Source organism: Strix uralensis, chromosome 2, assembly GCF_047716275.1.
Source record: "Strix uralensis isolate ZFMK-TIS-50842 chromosome 2, bStrUra1, whole genome shotgun sequence".
In the NCBI taxonomy this organism is placed as follows: Eukaryota; Metazoa; Chordata; class Aves; order Strigiformes; family Strigidae; genus Strix; species Strix uralensis.
The window spans coordinates 4,311,495-4,332,054 of NC_133973.1; the positions used below are offsets into that span (position 1 = coordinate 4,311,495).

The window sequence follows — 20,560 nt, forward strand, 5'->3', positions numbered from 1 at the left end:
AAACTTATTCAAAAGGCCAGGAAAGTCAGTGAGGACCATCCTGGTCACTGCTTTGGGTTTTGAATCTGGGATGAACGTGCCATGTTTCAGATTGGAAAACCAATATATGAGCAAGGTTAGTCAATTTTTTAAAATATTTTCCCACATCACTCAAAGCAGCAAAGGATCTTCCCTGCCAAATGACAGAAAAAAACCCTCACCTTTGTCTTGAGAAGTAGAGACCTTGCAAGCCTGGGAGATTGTACCTTCAAGGGCAATGTGTCAGACTATTATGAATGGGAAAAACAAGGCTATAGTACCAGGGATCACTACCAAACTGGCTGGCCTAATAACATGCGGGTCTTAGTTGCACGGTCGCTGCTTACTGCCAGTCGTATCAACGATGAGTATTAACAACCAAATTCATTGTAGTTACAGAATTAGGTAGTGGGGAGAAAAAAGCAGCAGCAGGCAATAAAAAGTCCTTTTTTTTTTTTTATATGAATAAAGTTTTATTGAATTTTAGACAATTAGAAAGAACAAAGAAAGAGGAGCAAACAGTCTCATGGAGGGTAGGAACCAGAAGAGCTTTCCCAGTAGAGGAGGGGGCCTGCTGAGGACAGTGTTCCTGTAAATGTCACACAGGAGTTATTACAAAAGCAGAGAGAATGTGTCTAGGCTTCTCTTTGATTGTTTTTTTTTTTCTTTTCCTCCCACATTAGGGTTTCTAAAGCCACTCTTCTTCCCCCGTCAATCCTACCACCCAGCAGCAAAGCGAGCAGACAGGCAGGAAAGAGGACTGTTCCAGTAAAATGTGCGTACACACACACAGAGCAACCACCTGCCTGCACCGCTGTGGGGGTTTGCACCAGTTCTGGATGAAGTTGTGTAGAGGGGGAAGGAAGGGAGGTTGGAATTTTTTTCTCCTTTTTCTTATCTTTTCTATTTTAAGCAAAGAAGGCACAAAATCTCAGCCAAGCTTCAAATCTAGTGCTGCCTGGGAGCCCCCAACCTCCCAAAAAGCCAGTGTGTCCATGTGGGAACCCAGCCCTCACCTCTCTCCTCTCTTCCTCAGAGTCTGTGCTTGCATTTGAAAGGTACCACTTAGGCAGAAGGTCCTGCCCAAGGTTTGTGCACTGCTAGGGAAAGTAAAGCCATGCCGGGTCAAGGAAAGTGGGGATGAGGAAGAGTCTGTTGGCTTAAACAGACTCTTTTTCCAATGTGAGAGCTACGGAAAGTCACCTGTGACTCTCCACATTGCTTTTCCAAGAGCAGACCTGGGAGGGCTCTGGTGCTTTTGGAGATGACCACTGCCTTTACACGTGCAAGGGTTGATGTTATGCAGGAGGGCCAAGACACCCATCCAGGCGTGGCCCCTTTGAGCCAGTGCTCTCTAGGAGGGTAAGTCCCAGCCCTCAGTCCAGCCCTCCAAATGGCACCAGGTTCCTTCAGTGGTTTCAACTCTTGGCTTTGATTAAGGCTATTTAGTTGCAATAGAAAAAGGATAGGTGCCAGCCACAACCACCTCCCTGGCTGCAAGGAGATGGCAGAGCCATTGGCAGATGCCACCAGTACCTGACCCTGGGATGTTGAGGGAAGTAGGGAAGGCAGAGAGATAGCACGTGGGCTTCCACAGGGTTACCCTCTCTATTAAGCCCCTGCTTTCACTCTTTCTAAGGAAAGGGATTTGGAAACGAATCCTGTTGGCATCTGGGAAGTCTGTGCGCGTGGGAGAGTGGTAATGAAAACCATGATGTCTCCGTGTAAGGGCCCCAAGCACAACACATGCCCTGCCACTCTGGTCAGCCCTGGATAGCCCAATAAGGAAAACCCACCATGTAAACACCAAAGCTGTGGGGTTTGAGGCCACTTGCCCTGAACCAGAGCAGCCCAGGGGCAGCAGATGCCTCTGGACCTGCCTGCTGCTCTGCCACGCCATCCTGATCCTCTCTGCCTCCTGAATAAACCCAGCAACACCCAAAAAAAGAAAGCCACGAGCCCTATAGCAGCAGCGACGTACCCTCACCCTGCACAGAGTGTACTGGGGAAAGACGCTGAGACGGTTGCATCCTCCACAGCCATGAACAGGGCTCTGGCAGCACTCTGGGCTAAAGCAGGAAAAACACCTAGTCTGAGGAGAACCTGTGTGTGTCTGTGTGCGTCTGTGTGTGTGTGTTTGTGTGCGTGTTGGGGTGGGGTGGGGGAAGAACTGCAAAAAAATAAAGACAAACGTTCCCCAGTCCGTGCCCTCACACAGCCATCCCCTTGGCCGGGCTGGTGGCTGTGCCTGTCTCTCCCCTCCAGCCTGCCCCATGCCTCCTCACACCTGGCCCTGCTGCACTGCCCTCCTTCATCCCACAGTGGGGCCAGGGCCGCGGGGAGGGGGCTGGGGCCACCCGTGTTGAGGCATACCCTGCCTCAGCACCCCTCCCTGCTCAGCCCTCCCTTCCCCAATGCAGGCTGTCGTCCTCTTGGAAATAAAACAGCAACAACAGAAAAAAAAATAATATATATATATATATCTCCCCAAACCTCCCTGAAAGACCCAAATGGATGGAATCGACCCCCAACAAAACCAACAGGAAACTAAAGAAAAGTCCCCCCGAGGTCAAGGCCAGGCGCACATCCCGGCTGGGGCCCAGCAGCTGGGGAGCACATCCCAACCTCCCTGCTCCCCCAGCCTTGGCACATCCATGGTGTCCACTGGCGTGAGGAGCCCCGACAGCTGGGGGGGATACAGCATGGCCAGGGCTGTCCCACCAGCCAGCGGCGGCCTCAGGACGGGAGGGCAGGGGGGAGAGGGGAGTGTGTGTCCTCCCCGCCGCCTTGCAGCCTTTCAGGAAGGAGTATAGGGTCTCTTTGCCCCACCAGGTACAAGAGGCCCCGTGCTTGGCTCTTGGCCGCCAACATGGCCCTACACAAGGGAGCCGGCCCTGCTCTGGGCGGGCACCATGACGGGGACAGCCCCGATCCGCTCCAGCGTGGCCTGGCTGATGGCGTAGGAGCGAGTGTGTGGCAGCCGTGGCTTCCTGCTGACCGAGCCGTTGCTCCGGATCACCTCCTGAGGGGACGGCGCCGTGCTGGCCGTCACCACCAGTGTCTTAGGGGGAGCCGGGGATGGGTGGCCGCCGTTGGCATAGACGGGGCGGGTGCTCGTGCTCCCCGAACGGGAGAAGGGAGGCTGGTGGGCGTCGTTGCTGTTGCTGAAGCGGGTGAAGGAGTCTGTGGCGTGGTTGGCTTTGGGGTCATTCCAGTAGCGGCTGTTGTAGGTGTTGGAGGAGGTGAGGGTGTCGTTCTCCGATGAGGACGCATCGGCGTGGAATGTCTTTGCAGCGGAGGAGCATTTGGGCGGCAGGTCATCCTCCCTGGGAAGGAAAGGATGTGAGGGCACATGGAGGATGCTGCCCCACATACGCAACAACCCCCTGTCACACCCTCCCTGGGTCAACACCATCAATTCAAGGTGAAGGACAGCACCAACATGAACCAATATTGGTCCTTGCAGGACCCACCTTTGCAGGACCCACCTCTGTGCACATTAATTACTCCGTGTGCCTACCGCTGAGGAAACCGATCCACGCTCATGTGTCTAGCATGACAAAACCAGTGGTTGTCACAGCCACTGGTAGCTCACAGGCAGTCAATATGACTGTACAACCAATGAAGCTGATCCCCAGGGCAGCTGCAGGAAGCTACCAAAGGGAAGCACTGTGGCTGTAACACCAGAGAAGATCACAGTTATCTCTCCAGAGCTTTTCAGCTATCACTGTCTGGTATTGTGGGCCAGGATCCCCACCACATCACTCTCCTATGGAGCTAACAACATCAAGTCAAAGCTCTCAATAAAGGCGATACTGAAAACAAAATCTGTCATTACCATTCTTCATTTGCTCCCTCTATTTTCTGGACATATATGGACATCTTCCGCTGGCCCAGGGGAACACGCTCAGGATTAGCAAGAGTGAGATTTCTGATTGCCTTTCTGCCAGCCCCTGCTTTTGTTGGGTGATCAGAGGTCCCCTGCCACCAGCTTTCCCTGACCCTTACCTTATCTCATTGGGAATCTCCTCCTCTTCTTCTTCTTTGTGTTTATTTTTCCAGTAAAACAGTGCCACGGCCACCAACACAATGCAAACAACAAGCACAACAGCACCTGTGGCCACTGCTCCTGCAATCAGGCCAATACTCCGGGGGTGGGCTGTGGGGGTGATTGAACAGAGAATAGAGAAGAAATCAGGGTTGGACTGTGGCCGTCCTTGACCATTTGAAGCTACCATGGCTTGGGAGGGGAGAAAGGCACACCCCCATCCAGGGCACAACGGTCTTCTGATAGAGAGGCACATGGTGGCTCACAGCAAACATGGTTACACACTTTGCTGTCACAAGACAGAAGCAGGTGGCCAAGCCTCCCTTGGCAAAATACTTACGTGCAATGACTTGCAGGTCCAGAAGGCAAGTGCTGGTTCCAATGGCATTTGAAGCCACACATTGGTAAAGACCTGAGGACACAGTGCTGATATTTCGGAGAGTGACAGTGCCCTGGACTTGGTCTAGTCAGAGAGAAAAGAAGGATTTAAATCCCTCCCCCCCTTGAGGAAAACCGTGAAAAGCCAAAGCCAGCAAATAGAGATTTTTGGTGTGAGACTCTTAAGAGAGAAATAAATTAGGAAATAACCTTGAGATGGAAGCATTGTGCGTGCACGCACACAGAGACACACACAGAGACAAGATTAGGTCTTAAGGAGCTTACACTAGATGTTTCTTTTTCTTCTTATAGACGAATTTTTGCAAATGAAAGCTTGGGACTCTCAGCATTGTGTGAGAAAAGGGAGGAAAGAAGAGATGTGCAATTACCTATACCAGATCTACCTGCTAAATTCAATCCTGCCCTGCAGAACCCCTGCTCTCCCATTCCTGGGCTCCCCACCTCTTGCTCTGCTTCATTCCTGAATTATATAAAACTAAAATGTTTGCATATTCTTAAAATACAGCGAGATACAGGGCTAAAATCATTCACTGACCAGGACACCTAGGCTAAGAAATCTTATGGATGGGACTTGGGGCTAGGCAATACCCAGTCTGATCAGAGCCTTGCGTTTACACACATTTGAAAGGCAGCACTGGCAGTAACTTATTGAAGAACAGTGACCTCAGTGTGAGGAGCTGGCAGTGTTTTCCTGGGATGATTCTGCCTCCCTTCTCCCAGTTTCCAATCTACGAGCCTTTCATTCAAAATGCAGGTGAGTTGGCAGCTGAAATCTCCAGCCACATGCCAACATCTGGCAACCATATTCTCTCTCTCCTATTCAACCAGACCCTTGTTCCTCAATGGGCAACATGTTTCTATACCAACAAAACATGAAAATTTAAGTGGCCACTGGAGGGTACCTAGTCCACCTCTAGGAATCTTCGTTCCACTAAAGTCACCATGCAAGTGATGGCAGACACTTAACGAGCCACGCCATCTCTGGTGGCTTAGACAAAGGAAAGTCCAGGCTGTCACCTGGGAAATAAGAGGACAATCTACAGAACGAGCACCTTGTGTGGCAGTCGGAGGCAACTTGGGAACATTGTCCAGTTTCTCCCAGAGGTATGTTGGCCGGGGGATGCCTTCTTCTGAGCTGCAGGTCAGTGTGATATCACTGCCCACGTCCAGGGACCCCTGGATTCTGCAAAGCGGGGCAGAAGGAGGAACTGCAAGAGAAGAGGGGAAGGTGACAGCAGATCAGGAAATATGACCAAACAGTGGAGTGCAAGCTCTTTCTGGACACACACTGCTGAGGAAAGCAAGGACATTGGCATGAGCTGACAAGGGGACAAGAGGGAGGTAGCAGACAAGAACCCATTAAGGTTTGGGGGCATGACAATTCACAAAAATTCCTGACCCACCAGCCCATCAAGGTTACAGACTACTGCTGACTTTCACAAGACCCACTTGTCTTAGATCCCTCCCTAGAGAAAAAGAAGGTGAACATTTCTGTCTTTGAGACAGCAAGGGTGGTGAGAACTAACAGAGCTGCAGACAGAATTTGCTGTGGTTGGGTTTTGCTTTCATATCCCTATAATGGCACACACTCTGGAGTATTTAATATCCTAGGGAGCATCCAGTACTAATTCCTTTCATGAAAAGGAAGCAAAGATCTAAAGTCATTCTCCTGTTGCTATGCATAAAACTCTTACAGTCCCGTCAGCTCTCTGGGATGCCCTCATACTTTATTCATGCCTCTTTGCAACTCCACATCACAATGCTGCCACAAAAGCTTTCTCTCCACCATATTTTAAAACTCCATTATATGCTGCCTGCGTATGAAGGCTACGTGCCCTGAAAACTCCCACAATACCCGCAAGGCAGCCCATCCCTCACCACAGGATGCCTGTGGGCTCCAATGCATACACTACCATATTGCTCTTCTGCGATACACTATTATGCACAGAGGATCCCCTTGTCCCTGTTCCTCCCCTCCCCCCCCATAATACCGATAAACACACCCAAGACAGTAAGTCCAATGACTCCAATATTCCTGACACCTCGGTCGGGAAGATTGTTGACCAAACACTGGTATGTGCCAGTATCCGATAGCTGAGTGTTGTTGATGAAGATGGAGGCACTGGTGGTTGGCATTGTCACAGCAAACCCCACTCGCCCATAGAACTGGGGTGCGCCACCAAAGATCTGACCCCCTTGGTAGAGAATAACCTGGAAAAGAAAGGAAGGCTCAAACAACACTCTGCAGGAGCTGAGCAAGGAGGAAGAACAGCAAGCAAAACATGGGTTTCCAAAGCAGAAAGGACCAGTTCCTAAAGTATTTCTAAATAACCAGACATCAATATACAGATGTCCCAGGCAGACCCACCCTAGCAGAGGTGTTTTCTCTTAAAGAGGAACACACTCTGTAGCCTGTTTTATGTCAATAAAAATGTTCACAAAGGTAACAGACCAGATAGATACCTGAGTCTTCTGGCATAGCTGGATTTGCAATACCAGCCTGCTTCATGCAACAGTCATTGCCCAACTGGACAGGATTGATGTAGAGAAGCAGAGACTCTCTGCAGGTCAGTGAGCACTTTGCTGGAAAGCATCTGCCCAGTGGACAGTATCATTTTGAGTCTCAGCCAGTAAGATCCCACCATGATTTGACACTGTTTACTGAAGATCACTGGGATAAACTGAATGACAGCCTCTACCAGTCAGACGGCTTATATAGCAGTCTGTACTCAGACCAAGTCCCTGAGGAGCACGTACTCTTCAGTGCAGGTTCTCACAACTGAATACCAAATGTGATGGGGGCAGTGCGACCCAAGACAGAAGCATTTCAGAGCAATGGCATTCTTCTGCTGTCAGAGTATGCGGGCAAAAACCAGGCCAGCAGATTTCAGGTTATGATTCTTGTGCCTACCACGATAGACTTCCATTTGCTAATGTTCTTGAGAATGGACTTGCATAAGCAACAGACAGTGAAAAAGCAAGAAGTAAAAGGGGAGATGAGTCTGCAAGAGACCATGTATTATGGCACATTTTACATAGATTTCACAGGTTTAAGTCTGCAGCTGCTCCCAGGTCCTCCAAATCCCATATCCAGCACACCAAAACCTGGATTACATCTCCTGTGCTCTTTTGAACACACCAACCACCAGAGGTCCAGGGAAGCAATACAGTATGACATATACCTGCCCCAATCACACATCCAGCCAATGCAGCCAAGGACACAATGTGCATCAGTTAACAAAGCACTGAGAACACCAAATTCCTGTAAGATCCAGAGGGCATGCTCAGCAATGAAGGGACAATGAAGTTCTGGGACAACCAGAGACTCAGAATTGTAAAGGGTCGACGTCCAGATCAGCATGAAAAGAAAAGCCCCAAAGAAATACCTGCTCGAGTAAGAGAGGACCTACCTGCTGAGGCTGGTTGGCGTTAGAAAGAGGAATGACCATCCAGATGACATTAAGGTTAGTGAGAGCAGCGTTAGTGGTGAAGGTGCAGGGCAATACTGCTGTCTTGCCTCGGGCAACCTGAACGCTTCTTGAACTGACTGACACCTCCAGAGGATACACCAGACCTGGAAAGAGAAGGACACGCAGTTCAAGCATTTCAGGAGAAGGACACCCAGTTCAAACATTTCAGGAGAAGGACACCCAGTTCAAGCACTGCAGATGGCCCCATACACTTGCAGATCATGACAGCAGCGTCCTGTTGTTACACAACTGTACCTTACCGATTACTTCAGGCTAAACAGAATTACATTCCTCCCTCAACAGATCAGGCTGCTCTCATGCAGACCTTTTTCACAGGCATATGCAGATAGGCGGTCCTTTTAAGTGAGAGCACTTTAGTTTCAGAGCCTCTGAAAACAACAGGTTTTGTTTTGGCGACAGGGAGAGAGCTGTAAGAGCAGCCAAGCTGCGTCTAAGAGATAATGAAATATGTTTTCAAACCCATCAATCTTAATGATGCCCAACATCATTGAAACGGAAAAGGAAACTGCATTCTAGAAGTCTTTACCAAGGGGTAAGAAGAGAGAAACACCATTCTCCCCCCACTTCTACACCTCATAAAGTCCAGCATGAGCAGAAACATTTTAGTGCTATTTTTAATTTAAAGGGTCAAAAATCTAAATCTTTTCCAGTTCAGGTATTTCTATCTAGCTGGTGAAAAATAACTAGTGATAATGGAATCTCATCAAATCTCATCTATTTTCCAGCATTTCCACCATCACTTCTTTGCATCCCACACAGGCTGGACGGGGCTCAAAGCCTGATAAGCCCCAGCTTCCCAGCACGGCAGCTGAAGGCTGCAGTTTTTATACTGCAAGTCACACAGGGAAATATCTCCACTCCTACTGCCAAAATCTTGTCAAATGAAACAAACCAAGGAGTCGCCGCCACCATTTTGAGTAGCACTGAAATTCTTTAAACTATTTTTCCCCACAAAATCAAAATATTGACTACAAAAACCATCTCTCTATATGACAACTCACTATCTTCTTGTTCAAAGCACGTGGGAGGCTGCTGCAGGAGAAGGCAAGATTTTTCCAGCTCCGAGGCAATATCAGAATATTACTAGCACCCAGGTGTGGTCTGCAGACCACCCTATCCTCTTGCTGACTCCAACAAGGGCTGTCAGCAAAGTTTCTATTTTCTGCCAAGAGACACTGGTTTGCTGAAGGTGAAATGCTTCATGAGAATAGGTTTCTATCTGAACTACAAAGAAATTGAACAGGCTAATTTCAGAGAAAAAGGTGAGTTTTCTCCTGCACGCTTGTCTGCTGGGATCCTTCCCAGACTACCTAATGGAGCAATGGGGCGCTCAAAGCCTGGAAGTCCTGAGCTTCAGGTGCTACAGATTCAAAGTTTCTAGCACCTGAACAGCCTATGATGCATTCCTGGGTTTGGACTGACTGCTCTGGAGCTGTAATACCCCACAACCTTGCCAATTCTCAGCAGCTTTCTCCAGACTTCTGTTTCCTCTTCCATATCTCCCACCTCCAAAGCCTCAGGTAGTTCAGGGAGGCTCAGAAGTGCTTCAGAACAGAATCAGACAAAATGCCATTTTAATCTCTCTAAGTGAAATTCATGAGTTTCTTACTTTGCAGAAAAAAAAAAAAAAAAAAAGAAAGAAAACAAGTCTGACTTTCCTCACAAGCTTGAAACATATTTAAAAATATGGAACATTTTGGAAATTCCTAGGAAAACAGTTCATCTCTGGTGCTAACATCTCGGAGAATTATGTGCCTGGATGAGGAACAGCTGGTGAAAGCTTAATCCATCAATCTCCTACGAAGGGCTGTCAAGCAGCAAGCAGAAGTAAATAATCTGAAGAGCCAGTAATAAGCATCACCTTTTTTACAAGGCATCTGCTTTCTAGTTGCATCTGTGGTCAACCGACTGGGCATGGTTTTGGACTCCTCATTTGCTTCTGGCTAGCCAGGCAGTGGCAGCAGCTAAAAACCCAGAGGTGATCCATGCCAACTTTGGAGATGTCTCTGACTGAGTATGACCCTGACACAAGGGATCATCTTCTCTGCAGGCCTAAATTTGAAGGCTGCCTTGCTATGACTACTCATCCAGTCTTGCATCGTCCATGTGCTAAACAGTGTGCAGGGAGTCACAATAATTTGGACATTTATTGGATTAACCTCTCTTTCCAACATGGTGCAGAAAGCTCTTCTGCCATGTTAAGTGTAGATTTAATGAGATGCTCTCCATGAGAGGAAAACCAGCTACTCAAGGGATTTGTTATAGCAACATGTGTTCTTCATTCCCACCCCTTATCCCCTCCAAGAAAAAAACACACATTCAAATTCTTGTCGTTCAGAAAAAGTAATACTTACGTGTGAATATTCACTAAAAGGAAATTTACTGGAAAAGCTAGGGTTTACAGTTTGCATTGCAGGGTTAGTTACATCAATCAGTCATCAAGATGATGTGATTTTCATACCTAACCACCCTCTTGCTAATCCTAATATTTACTGTTAGTTGATTGTAAACATCCTGCAGAATAATAAAAACACTAAAATAGAACACGCATAATTTCTTCACTGTAAAAATAATTTTCAATACATTTGAGAATTTCCCAATCTAGTTATGAACAATTTAAAAAAGGAAAGAAAACACATAATATTCCCTTTGTTCTGCCAGTACCCCACAGCCCCCATAATCTCCTCCCCCTTTCAAGGCAACGCAGCATCTTTTTTAATCTGAATGCCATGGAGTGGTTTTGGGGGGGCGAGGGGGGGCACTAAGGAATAGCTGAGGTCCCTGTCCATTTCTCTTGCTGAGGAGATCTGCTTTGAACCTGACATGCAAGATGAGCACCACCCCACACACACCGTGCTGTCCTGTCTCTGTCTTGTTAAACCACCAGGCAAGCCAGCTCTTGAGACTTGCCTTTGCCTTAAGCATCCCAGGGCCTGTCAGCTGCTTTTTGGCCCTGGATACATACAAGGCAGGCTGAACTTAAAGACAAGGACTCATTTTGTTAAGCTAAGTGGCACCTGCAGGACTACAGCTGGGGAAAATAGACACAACTGCTTCTGACAAGTAAGCTTAAACAAGGCAACAGGAGAGCCAGGAGTCCTCTTCCACCACCATAAACAGGGAGGTAGGCTGGTGTGTTAACACAGCACTGGGGGGGGGCATTACTACAACACAACCCTTCTCCCAGGGAGACAGCTGAAAGAGCAAAGATCAAATCCTCTTCAGAAGCTACAGCATCTTTCTTTGTATCTCAGACGACTAGAAAATGTAACACACTTACATGTGCCATTGCCCCCTTATGCAAGTACCTACGTGACCGCATCCTTCCACACCAATACTCATGGCCCTAAACACAGGTGGATGCATACAAAGACACATACACTTATAAACATGTATGCCCAGGAAGACACCTAATAGGAAAAGTCAACCAAATGATACATGTTCAAACATTTCAAAATTAGGAGCTGCAAAAATGTGGCTTTGCATTAATGCAAAAGGAGGGAGGCAGGGGAGAGAGGGAGGAAGAGATTTCAAATTTAGCATATCTATTGGGATAAGGATTTTTCAATGCAGCCTGAGGAATGAGGATTTGAATTCCCGTGGGTAGATATAAATGCAAATATAGATATATGCACACACATACAGCCCAGTCTACTAAGTCAAATTACACATAAGAGGTCAGAAAAATCAAGCAAATGATGTTGTAAAGGGTCTTCTTTTGCAAAGGTACACAGTCCAGATCTTTTCTAAGCACTCAGAGAAGTTTAATGACTTGTGAGAGACAACAAGAATCAATCACCACCAAATCGTCTCTTAGAATTGGGTTACAATGGCCATTACACCCTCTCTTGTATGTGCTCCTTACTTAGTAATTAAGCATCCCTGCAAAGCAGCGTGCCTGGAGGAAGAGCAGGGTACACCACTGTCAGCAGAAAGCAGAATGGGCCCTTCCTGTACCTAGGACACTTTGATCTTAGCTTTATGCAGCAAATGGCTTTCTCCTTTGATCCTGATGCAGCAAGCTCCCATCATCAATTAGAACGGATGCTTCATTTTTTTTTTGTTCCCTATCAGGGAACCAGCCAGCAGAACAGTGTTTTGGCTACAGAGCCTCTTTTAGAGTTTCTTCATATTTCCAGGACCAAGTAATTATTCTGGCAACAGATCCCTCCGCTTTAATTTTTGATGGCTCACTGCTGCTTTTCCAAGTAACACACTCAGCTCCCTCCCCTGCATCCATGAAGGAGTCCATGCAGATAGTTCATACAGCATGACCCAAGCATGTAGGGCCCAGTCCCGCGACCAGCATTTGCCTCCCTGCGGGGTATGAGAAGGAAGCAGATTCTGCAACATGTTTGCTAGCTGCCCTACAAGAGTTGCAAGCCTGAGAGGCTTCAGAATATACCAGATGCAGTGAAGCTGAAAAACATGGGCACATCTTAGCACATTGACTCATACTAAGTTGACTGAAAATATTCCCAGCTCCCGCTCACTGCCACACTTCTCTGCCAGAGATCACCAGCAAGACCAGCAAATTACCTTGGCTGACAGCCCTGTGAGTGAAAGGAGGACCTCCACTACCATCACTTCACGTCAATAAGCCAGACTGTAGCTTGAACAGCACAATCACCAGTCCATATCGCCATGATGACAGATGGTCACAGACCACAGGGCTCTCAGAGGCTGTGCCCTCAGGAAGCACTGTAGTCATGCTGCTGAGGTTGTGCTAAGGGCATGTCCTCCTCTACTGCTAGATCATCCCCAGCACCTGGTTTTCACAGGCAACCATGCTCAAGATATCTGGGTATCACTGGCTGGGTTGCAGTATAATGCACAGAGATGGTTTTTCCCCCACTGTATTTAGGACAACAGAAAAATAGAAGTTTCTCTGGAGGGCCATTCATACCATCAAAGTAAAGCTCCTGCCCTGCCTCACCTTCTGGGGGACACTCTGCTAGGGCCCCCAAGGGTTGGTAAGTCAGCAGCATTTGACACCTGCTAGCAGCAACCTCCTGATACTCAATGGCATGGGCAGCTGGGCTAGCAGGACTTTGCATATGCAGAGGCCAGGGTACAGGTTGGCTCTGCAGTGCTGGCAAGCCAGGGAAGCAAATGGCCAGGGGAGAAAGGCGGGAGGGAGGTGTGAAAGGGATGAAAAAAAAATCTCAGCTCCGTGCATTCTGCATCTCCAGACCTCAAGCGAAAACGTGCAGAAATGTGTGTGGCTGGGGGGAAAATGAGAATAAAGCTTCAAGCTGTATCAGCTTGCATCTGAAACCCAGGGAATGGCTCCCCCCCGTCCCAGCGCAATTAGCGATCCTGTTGCCACATGCTGGGGAAGATGCCTTTGGCAGTATGACATTTTGGGTCCCTCTTTAGAGAGGCAAAGATGAGGTCACTCAAAAGTTTCAAGAACAGGGAAGGAACACAGTGTTCAATCTTACAACTGCAGGCAACTGAGGGAGAAACTGCAGAGCAGTCTTTTTCCTGAGATGAAAGGAAAATACAAGTCACTGTGCCTTTGGCCTGCCTCACATCTCTGAGTCTGGGACCAAAGCTGCCTTCTGTGCTAAAGGAGAGAAATGTCTCCCACCCCAAATGAGCTGAGGTACATTGCCAACTCACCACACTGAGCAGCAGCAAAACCTCCAGCCCAGGAAGGAGTGACTCACAGCTGGAGGAGACAGTAACAGATGCAGGGAGTACTTCTGCCACAGGACCTGCCAGTGCAGCAACCATTCAAACGCCCCTGAAGGAACATGACTTGCAGTTGCAAGCAGCGATAGCACTGAAGTTATCCAGAATGATATGACAGCACCCAAACAGGCTGCTCAACAAGCTGTCTGAATACTGGTCTTGCCCATTCTCACCAGGGCCTGAGTATCCTCCTGTCATTCTAGATGTGCTACACTTGCTAGTTTAGAATCTCTCTAACCAAAAGCAGTATTTACCCAGCCTAGTGTGTGCAGGCAGCTCGCAGTAGACTCCACTCTGCTTGTGGAACCAGCATCACCAAGCAGTCCAAAAGGAGCACAGATCTGAGTTAACACCTAGCTAGGCTGAATTATTTCCAGCTTACTAAGGAACTTCTACCATGGAAAAACTTCCAGCCTTCTGCAGGGCGGGCATCTGGGAGAGATGCACGCTGTCATAGCAGACTGTACCCAGGGGCCAATGTGCCCTAGCACAAACCTTCCTGGGGAGGATGCTTGGCAGAGACCTCCTCGGAACAATTCTATTGGAAGCTGGAAGCAATGGTGAGAAGAAGGGAGGGCACCACCATGCTATAGCCCTTCTGCTAGCTCACAGCAAGGAGAAGGCAAACTTTGGTCCAAAGACATCTGCAGGAGGATTGCCTCCATGCCCCAGCTTGTGGGCACATGTTATATAGGGAGCCTTCCCAGAGAGGCTGCGTGGCATACTGACACTCAAGAAAACATCAGGCTTCTGTCAGAAAAGAGAGACAGAGACATTCTAGCATAGCTCCCAACAGAAGTCTGTCTAATTTAGTCTTTAAATCCCCAGACAACGTGCTGTGCAGCACAGTTTAGCAGTCTGGTCCAGTACTCAGTAGCCCGTTTTCTTGTAATTCCCATAGCTCTCACCAGCGGTGCCTCTGGGTCCCTGCCCTTCCCTCTCTACAACACATCCATGCAAGTCACACTTGCCAACTTTGTCCCTTCCCCTCGCCCTGTCCAGCTCTTTCTGCACTATCCCCATCACAATGATGGACAAGCGCATAGCTCAGAGCTAAAAAGAGAAGTTGTAATTGGACAGAGTTTGGCCATTTTGTTCTCTGAAACATCTACATCAAACTTCAAATATCTCAGACATCAGACTGAGAATTTATTGGGAGTAAACCCATTCCCTTTATTTGAACAGGGACAATATCCCAAAATAAGGCTCATGCTGGCTTTTTCTGACTCACAGGTCTAGCAATGGGATAGTAACCTGATAGTGTATAAGGCAAAATAATTTCCAACTCTTTCCTTCCTAACCTTGCTGGCTCTGCAAGACAGATGGGAACAAACAGCAGGAAAACTAACACATGGTTTTAGAGCAAGATCTCCGTAACACGGGAGTTAAACCTACACTGACACTAACTTTTTCTCTGAGGTGTGTACAGTGTTACTCTCTCTGTTAAATGCAGGTCAAAAGCCAAGTTAACCTCTAAGATCCTTTATCCCTGGGAGAAATCATCAGACAAAACTGGTGGTTTCTAGACATCCCTCCAGCATGGAGCCTCCCAAGTAAACAGATCCATTTTACCACAGTAAGAGCAATCTCATGATTGATGCCCACCCTGTAGGATATGTGGACTAGCAGACACTAATCCAGGGAGAAAACACAATGTCACGGTCTTGAACTTGAGCCCTGCAGCGTTTCTTGCCAAGACGGATCAGGGACATTGGCTACCTGTAAATCTGTGCTGATCACATCGATTCTTCTCCCTTACCATTTGTAATCTCATCTGAACTAGACAGAAAGCTAACAGTGAAACTTCCTGCTGACCCACTCTGCTCTGGCCTCAGCCTGGTGAATAGCAGTCACTACCAGCCCTGCCATCCTCCCTTTTAGAAATAGGTCTTTCTCTGCAGGCCAGCTGGGAGTTGGATTTCAAACAACTGTCTGACTGAGATGACATGGAGCACATCATCCTGTTCCTGACCTCCCCAACCAGCAGCCTTAGGGGGGATAAAAACTGGACTTTAAGACCAAAAAAAAGGCAGGAAGGCTTTCAGCTATACATCAAGAATGGTGTCAGTTCCCTCCCATGTCCTTGTCAGAGGAGTTGGACTAACTCTTGCAGGGGTGGAAAAGGGGCTCTCATAACACACTGAGGAATTTGATTCCTTGCCCATTTCTGGCACAGACTCCGTGGGTCCTGCTGAACAAGCTCCAGGTATCCTCAGTGGGTCCCTATTAGCGCGAGATCCTCATTTGCTCAGGTTTAGACCTCAAGGGTTTGATTTGCTGAACTGCTGAGCATTCAAACCTGCTAGGGAAATCGAGAGGGGCTGTTCTCTCCGTGTAGCAGAGATCGCATTATGTTAAGCTCTCTGTGTAACCTGAACGGTGCTCTTTCAACAGATCTTAATGCTCGTGTTTAATTAGTTACAGTCTTGAAATGCAAAAGAGGTTTTTGAACTGTGAGAAGAGCATAGTGTTAGAGCAGCTTCCTAACATGTACAATGTGGGAACAAGAACCCAAATCCGGTTTACAGATGCCCTGGTGATTGGAGGGTCAGGGGCCCAATAACCCAAATGGTCCTTTCCAGTCCTGGAGTCCTGCTGTGCTCCCAGTACTGTCTTCTCTTCTGTGTCTCTATCCAGCCTGGCTGGAGCTGCCAGGAGAGCTGCCTTCTTTGCAGCTCCTGCTAGCTGGGATGGTTGCCTTGTATCTCTGCTGCCTCAAATGCAGTATGCATGCAAGTTAGAGACAAAAATCCAACTGCATTGTATTATAGCAAGATTATAAAAATAGGAAGGGACATCGATAGGAACAAAAATAGCATCTACAATGACATTAGCTAGGATAAAACTAATCAATCGCTGTGCTCTGGGGCACGCATTAATCCCCTCTCCATGGTATAGAGTTGCACAATTAGGTACATTATGGAAAGTTTAACACTTCCCTCCAATGTATGCGACATTGGCTGGAAACAGAGACTGCTGTGATCTGAGCTGGCAGTCCTTGAATTCACAGCATTTGCAGAGGACTCAAGGAGCAGCTGCACTACTGAGGTTGGGGAATTTTTTGCTTTAGCAGATGAGCAAGACCAGAGGGGACCCAGAGAGGATCAGGAACTCACTGACGTGCTCACTCATTGCTCCTCTGAACTGAAAGAAGGGAGGGGTGCGTAAACCTAATTCAGCCCACTCTATGGGACCATTTGGTGTCAATTTTGTCCATTCCTGGCTGTGCCCAGCATCAGAGTCATCAATGACTCATCCCCCCAGGACTCAGGTGGGCAAATCAGGAGCATGCAATCTGTCTACAGAAGATGGCTGAAGGCCACAATGAGGCAGCATACCCAAGATACAGCCAGGGTGGTGTGCCCTTACAACAGGGTGCCAGTCATTTCTTTCCCTCCTAAGGTTCTCCAGAGATGCTTGAAGCATCTTTTCCAAATCACAGGCACAGGCAAGAAGGAAAGTGAAAGTTTAGCTGGGCACAGAAAGGTATCTCCCTATTTGTTGTCTTCTACAAAGTTGAGGCTGGCAAACGCAGTCCCTCCTCCTTCACCCCTAGTCCTGTGATAGATCAGCTCTAGGGAATCCTGCCGCAGAACCTAAGAGGTTGTCATCCTCTGCTGTTTGCTTGTCACTCAGCACAAGGTTTTTGCCCCAAAACTAGCAAAAGCAGAAAGGAATTTGTGCCTCCATCTCACAGCCAGGCATTAGTTAGCATAACCTGAAGGTGTAAGGACAGGCTAACTTGCTTTGCCATGAAAGGGGAAAGCTGCATTGCAGACACGCTGTCCTGTTCTACTTACTGCTACAGTGGAGGCATCATCCAACAGTAATCAATGTCTAGGGGTGGGAACATTTTAAATGGCCATGGCCAGTTACTTTAGCTGAAGTGACTTGGGAATGAAAGCTTATCAAATGTTCAGGCAAGCACATTTACGGTGGGAAGCTCAGCTTGAGTTTGCAGAGAGCCTGCAACAACAGCCCAGAGCTGCAGACTTTCCTATTCACCTAGCTCAGATGTCAACATAGACCTCCCACATCCCTACTCTTAATTATCTCACTGCTTGTCACAGCACATCAGAAAGGAAAATGCACCTTTTACAGCAAAGATATGTATCTACGTTTCCTAAAAGAGGGAAAAGGCACAGAGCTGACTGAGAGCAGAGAAGGCATACATTGGTTTCATTTTCCTAAAGCAGGCTGTAAAACCTTGCAGGAGCAAACTCTTAACCTTTGGGAAGCACCACCATGGCCAGTCATTGTCTCTGAAAGCATCCTCAAGCATCCCCATGGGTATCCGTAACCACACCTGAGGTCAGCTGAGCCCACAACATGCAAAATACAGGATAAGGGTGCATGGGATGAGATGAGAGCTGTATGTAACTTGCTTAACCCAGAGCAGGAGTCTAATTAGAGGTCTTCCCAGGATCTAAAAGCAAAAATAGGCTCAGGTTCCCCCCTGTCCATTCCATTTCTTTGCTAGTATTCTCCCAGCACAGCCCGGTCAGCAGAGATGTGTCACGCTGTGGAGCAGTGCCAAGTGGTTGGCAACATCATGTGACATTGCTGCACAGCCAAGTTGCCTCCGTCGGGAGAAGGTATCCACTGGTGCCTCTGCAAGAGAAATGTATCTGCTCCCAAGACTGGAGAACAGAGAGTCAGGGTCAGGGAGCTGAAATTAAAACAGGTCGGCAAAGCTCTACTAAGACACTCACTCCTATTTTCTGTTTGCCGAGCCATAAAAAATACATTAACGGCCCAGCAGCTTTGTAAATGATTTATGGTCAAAAGAATAAATTTCTTCCTTCTCTCCTGGTTAAAAAAAAAAAAGCACAACATAGTGATAAACTGCTTAATAAGGGAAAACAACTTGAGATTTAAATATGTTCAATGGTATATTGAGTGGAAAGGACAGAGCCCATAAGGAGTAAGATTAAAGCCCAGGAAGGGAAGCTGGCACAGAGGAAGGCAGGATGAATGGGTGGGCAGGTTGGAATATACATCTTGTGTATGGTGGGGAGAGGCAGGAGTGCAGGGTGCAGCTGCAAGGGAAAAGGGGTGGGCATGGGGGAAGAAAAACTGGCTCATCAGTGACTTTTAACACGTTAATACAGAATACATTCAGAGATATGCATTCTGCATATCCCTCTACCTCCTGCCACTATTACAGGGCAAATGCCATTGAAACACAGACTGCAAACTCCCACCTGAGTGGCTTTTTCACCTACTCTGACACAACCATCATTAGGTCTAACTCCAGTACAAATAATCCCAACCTACGGTTCAACTACTTTTACCAAAAGCACCAAGAGCTATGTTCATCCTCCACCAAAAGGAGGAAGAGCAGAGGGTGATGGACAGAAAAGAGACAGTGCTTGCCCTGTTAGGCCCAGGCTGGGTGATGCAGGGACAGGCTGCTCCCTCCCTGCAGACACCACTAACATCCTCTGGGAGTCCTCTGGGAACCTCAGCTGGCCACATGAAACTCAGGCCTTGGTGCTGCTGCTGCATCTTCCAGAAATGACAAGGCAGCAAGGTAACAGGAACACGATGCACCCACCCACCCAGATGTTGATGGGCTCCACCACAAACAGGAATGCACCCATGCACGTAAGGACACACGTATGACACAAAGCCACCGAGGTCACGTCAGGGCTCGGGTCAGCAGTGAGCACTCCAAGGAGCTGGCACTTCTTATGTGAGACAGCTTCCCTTCAAGGGGGAGAGCGAAGGCTGGTCCAGATTTAGATCAGGCTGGAGAGGGGCCAAGGGCAGCCTCAGGAAGGAGAGGTTGGGGGAGAGGAATGTGGTGCTGCAGTAGCAGCCTGGGAGCTGGGATTGGGGTTAAGAAAGTGCAGGGGACCATGGACAGCAGGGCCTGGGGGTAGGAAATAACTCCCCAAGAAATGGCCCCACATCTCCGAGCCAAATTCAGGGGAGCTCCCACAATGCTTCCTGGGGTACCCACCTTACCTCCCATTACCACGATATTCCAGCACCATCATCACCCCATGGTTGGTTATGATGGCCTATGGGGGGTTATGATGGGCTGGTCCCTCAACAAAGGGGTACCTAAGACAAAACAAAATAAAATCAAGTAATTTAAAATAAAAGCATTCCCATAAGCATGATCCCATTCTTCTTGAAGTCAGGAAGGACTGTAACCAGGATCAGTATCAGATTCTTAAAGGATCTGGTCCAGCAACCCACAACTTTTGGCTGAGGCAATGCCAACAAGTTGGCTATATGCTTCCCACCCCCGTTTTGTGTATCGTGTATGAAATGCTCTCATCCTGTGGAGTACACAAGCTTTGCAAGTAAAAGGATATTCAGCAGATGTTCTTCAGGGTTCATCGTGCCTTTAAGCTCCCCTAAAAGTTTTCCTGCTTTGTGACTTGACTGTGAGTCCTACTTTTCCTATGCTGCCACCTCCATGGCCAGCACTCTGCCCGCAGCCACTCGGCCGACACTGATGCCTGGGCTGATTTGATATAACCTAGCAGTTCCACTAAAGTCAGTTAAGACACTGATGTTAAAATGTTTAAACACTTGGTGTTGAAAAATTAAGCACATGTTTAAATATATTGATAAACTGAGGCTTAAAGGTCTTATCACATTTGCATCCATTTTGATAACAAAACTCCTGTGGCTGGTAAGAGAAAGTGCCTTTGAGTGAGAACATGCACAGTCACAGTGGAACTTCCCCGTCTCACACATGATGTTCAAAACAAGCCTGATAAAAGCATAAAGGAATAATTTTCAGTCTCTAAAAGCAGACAGATTGAAACTAGCTTTCATGGGGTTGTTCAAAGACATTAGACTTCCATATCTTAAACTTTGTTAATCCCAAACTACTTTGGATTTAAAATTATTAAAATTATTACAAACAAACAAACAGAAAAGAAACAAA

General features: G+C 47.7%; 1 protein-coding gene across 3 annotated transcripts in view; it reads right to left on the bottom strand.

The window, feature by feature from the left end:
* Window positions 1-464: 464 nt before the first annotated feature.
* IGSF11 (immunoglobulin superfamily member 11) overlaps window positions 465-20,560 on the bottom strand; it is a 110,077-nt gene continuing 89,981 nt past the window's right edge. For all 3 annotated transcript variants that reach the window (XM_074852972.1, XM_074852991.1, XM_074852982.1), the window contains exons 2-7: window positions 7,876-8,039; window positions 6,469-6,676; window positions 5,518-5,673; window positions 4,407-4,529; window positions 4,027-4,177; window positions 465-3,344 (exon numbers count right to left, since the gene is read on the bottom strand). In XM_074852972.1, the coding sequence (XP_074709073.1) occupies window positions 2,894-3,344; window positions 4,027-4,177; window positions 4,407-4,529; window positions 5,518-5,673; window positions 6,469-6,676; window positions 7,876-8,039 (1,253 nt within the window). In that variant the 3' untranslated portion in view covers window positions 465-2,893. The remainder of the gene's footprint in view (window positions 3,345-4,026; window positions 4,178-4,406; window positions 4,530-5,517; window positions 5,674-6,468; window positions 6,677-7,875; window positions 8,040-20,560) is intronic.